Source organism: Doryrhamphus excisus, chromosome 15, assembly GCF_030265055.1.
Source record: "Doryrhamphus excisus isolate RoL2022-K1 chromosome 15, RoL_Dexc_1.0, whole genome shotgun sequence".
In the NCBI taxonomy this organism is placed as follows: Eukaryota; Metazoa; Chordata; class Actinopteri; order Syngnathiformes; family Syngnathidae; genus Doryrhamphus; species Doryrhamphus excisus.
The window spans coordinates 6,730,694-6,732,500 of record NC_080480.1 but is presented as its reverse complement, the minus strand read 5'-3'; the positions used below and the strand labels follow the sequence as shown (position 1 = coordinate 6,732,500).

The following is a 1,807-nucleotide window of genomic DNA, read 5'->3' as shown; positions in this document are numbered from 1 at the left end:
CATATTATAGTCATTTATATCCCTGTATATATCCTCACTGTATTATAGTCACAGCCTGTTATAGTTTGTACATATATCTGTCCATTTACAGCTCTATTCTATTTCTACATTTGCTTACTACTAAGGTACTTATAAAATTGCACTTCTGGTTGGATGCTAACTGCATTTTGTTGCCCTGTACAAGTGACATGAGCAATAACAATAAAGTTGAATTTAATCTAATCTAATAATGCAAGTCAAATGTACAGCATGCAAAAGCGGTCAAGTAAAAGCCTACAGTTTTTAGTTTTGTCCCAATAAGGTTTTTTTTTATTTTTTATTTTAAACACACCTACCAAAGCAGTATCTTTGCTGTAAAAAAATCCAACATTTGCAATAAATTAATTCTTGTAATTATTAGATTCAGTTCCAGACCCTCCCCTTCTTTTTCCATTGATATTCTTCACTTGCAACACAAGCTAGCTTTAAGCTCTAAATGTGCCTCCCACACCTCTAATGAATGATACTTCACCTTACTGTGAACTTTGAGGTCAGAATTTATTGCAAATGTAGGAACATTTTTACAGCACCCCGAGGGCCAGTACGAAAATGGCCCAAGGGTCAGATTTTGGACACCCCTTACCCCTTTAATGTCTGTTTCCTTGGCTTTAAGAACATTAACTATGAAGTACTCATGCAGCAATTGTTCTCACACTGCTGTAAACACACAAAAGTGAAGAGAATACCTTCTCACAGAGAGGACACTGACTGAAGGGAGATTTGATGTCCATGTGTGACGTGTGGTGGAGGAGCATGAAGACCAGTTTCTCCAGTTCTCGCTCTCTGTCGGACGTCGGACGTGTGTCTGCTGAGTAAGTCGAGGCCAGCACTCCAACATCAGGACTATTCACAGTCAAGGTGGCTGGAAGATGAAACAATACTTTTTATTTTACGGTGATGTCTTAGACCTCCTTTATTCATAAGTCATCTTATGAATAAATGAAATGAAAAGAAAGTGTTGCTTACCAGAGGAAGGGTTGCAACCATCCTGCATTGAGGTTCCCTCCCGAGGGGAATGGAATTCAGTCAGAGGGGCCTTATGAAGGATTGGCTGCACATCATCTTCAGGGTCTCCTCCAACTCGAGCCACAGGCAGACCTTCACCACTATGGCATTGATCCTGCTGTCTAAAGAAGTCCTTGGATGGACCAGTTGGAGGAGCCTTTTTACTTCTGACAAGGAACGACCGTGGCATGGCGGATGAGTGACTGAGACTTTACAGCATCAACACCTGCTAGCGTACGTTCGGTTACAATGCCAAAGCTTGAGGTTTCCAACACAGCCCACCACCTGCAAAACATGTTCTTGGAGGAGAACCCCCCCCCCCCACCTCCCCATGTGTGGTGTTCCCAGACTGCAACTGTTTAACTGTTGCTCATCTTCAGTGACACAAAAAAACATGATAGCCACAGCCGGCGGGCCCATGAGGCAATATCAATGCTGATGGCGAAATATCAAAATCTTGCGGAATATACGTATATTCAAGCTTGTCAATCAAGCTAGTCATGTGTTGATAACTGGGGATGTATTTGATAGTGTTGAACCACTGCACTGTATAGTATGTATATAGTAGTGTTTGTATTATGATTCTATAATGATTACACAAACTAAAACTACAATATGATGCATACTGTATATATGCATATTGTTGTAATGCATATTGTTACATGATTTTCCTATATGAAAGCATTAGTGATGCATATTTTGTATTGAATCTCATTAAATGCTGACTGATTTTTAATACATAAAATCAAAACTTAAGAAACCA

The 1,807-nt window shown here is 39.9% G+C and overlaps 1 protein-coding gene across 1 annotated transcript in view; it reads right to left on the bottom strand.

The window, feature by feature from the left end:
- Positions 1–1,594, bottom strand: part of LOC131103825 (zinc finger protein Gfi-1b-like) — an 8,747-nt gene extending 7,153 nt beyond the window's left edge. Inside the window, exons 1-2 of the mRNA XM_058050417.1 lie at positions 1,006–1,594; positions 726–901 (exon numbers count right to left, since the gene is read on the bottom strand). Of these exons, the coding sequence (XP_057906400.1) occupies positions 726–901; positions 1,006–1,234 (405 nt within the window). The 5' untranslated portion in view covers positions 1,235–1,594. The remainder of the gene's footprint in view (positions 1–725; positions 902–1,005) is intronic.
- Positions 1,595–1,807: the final 213 nt, after the last annotated feature.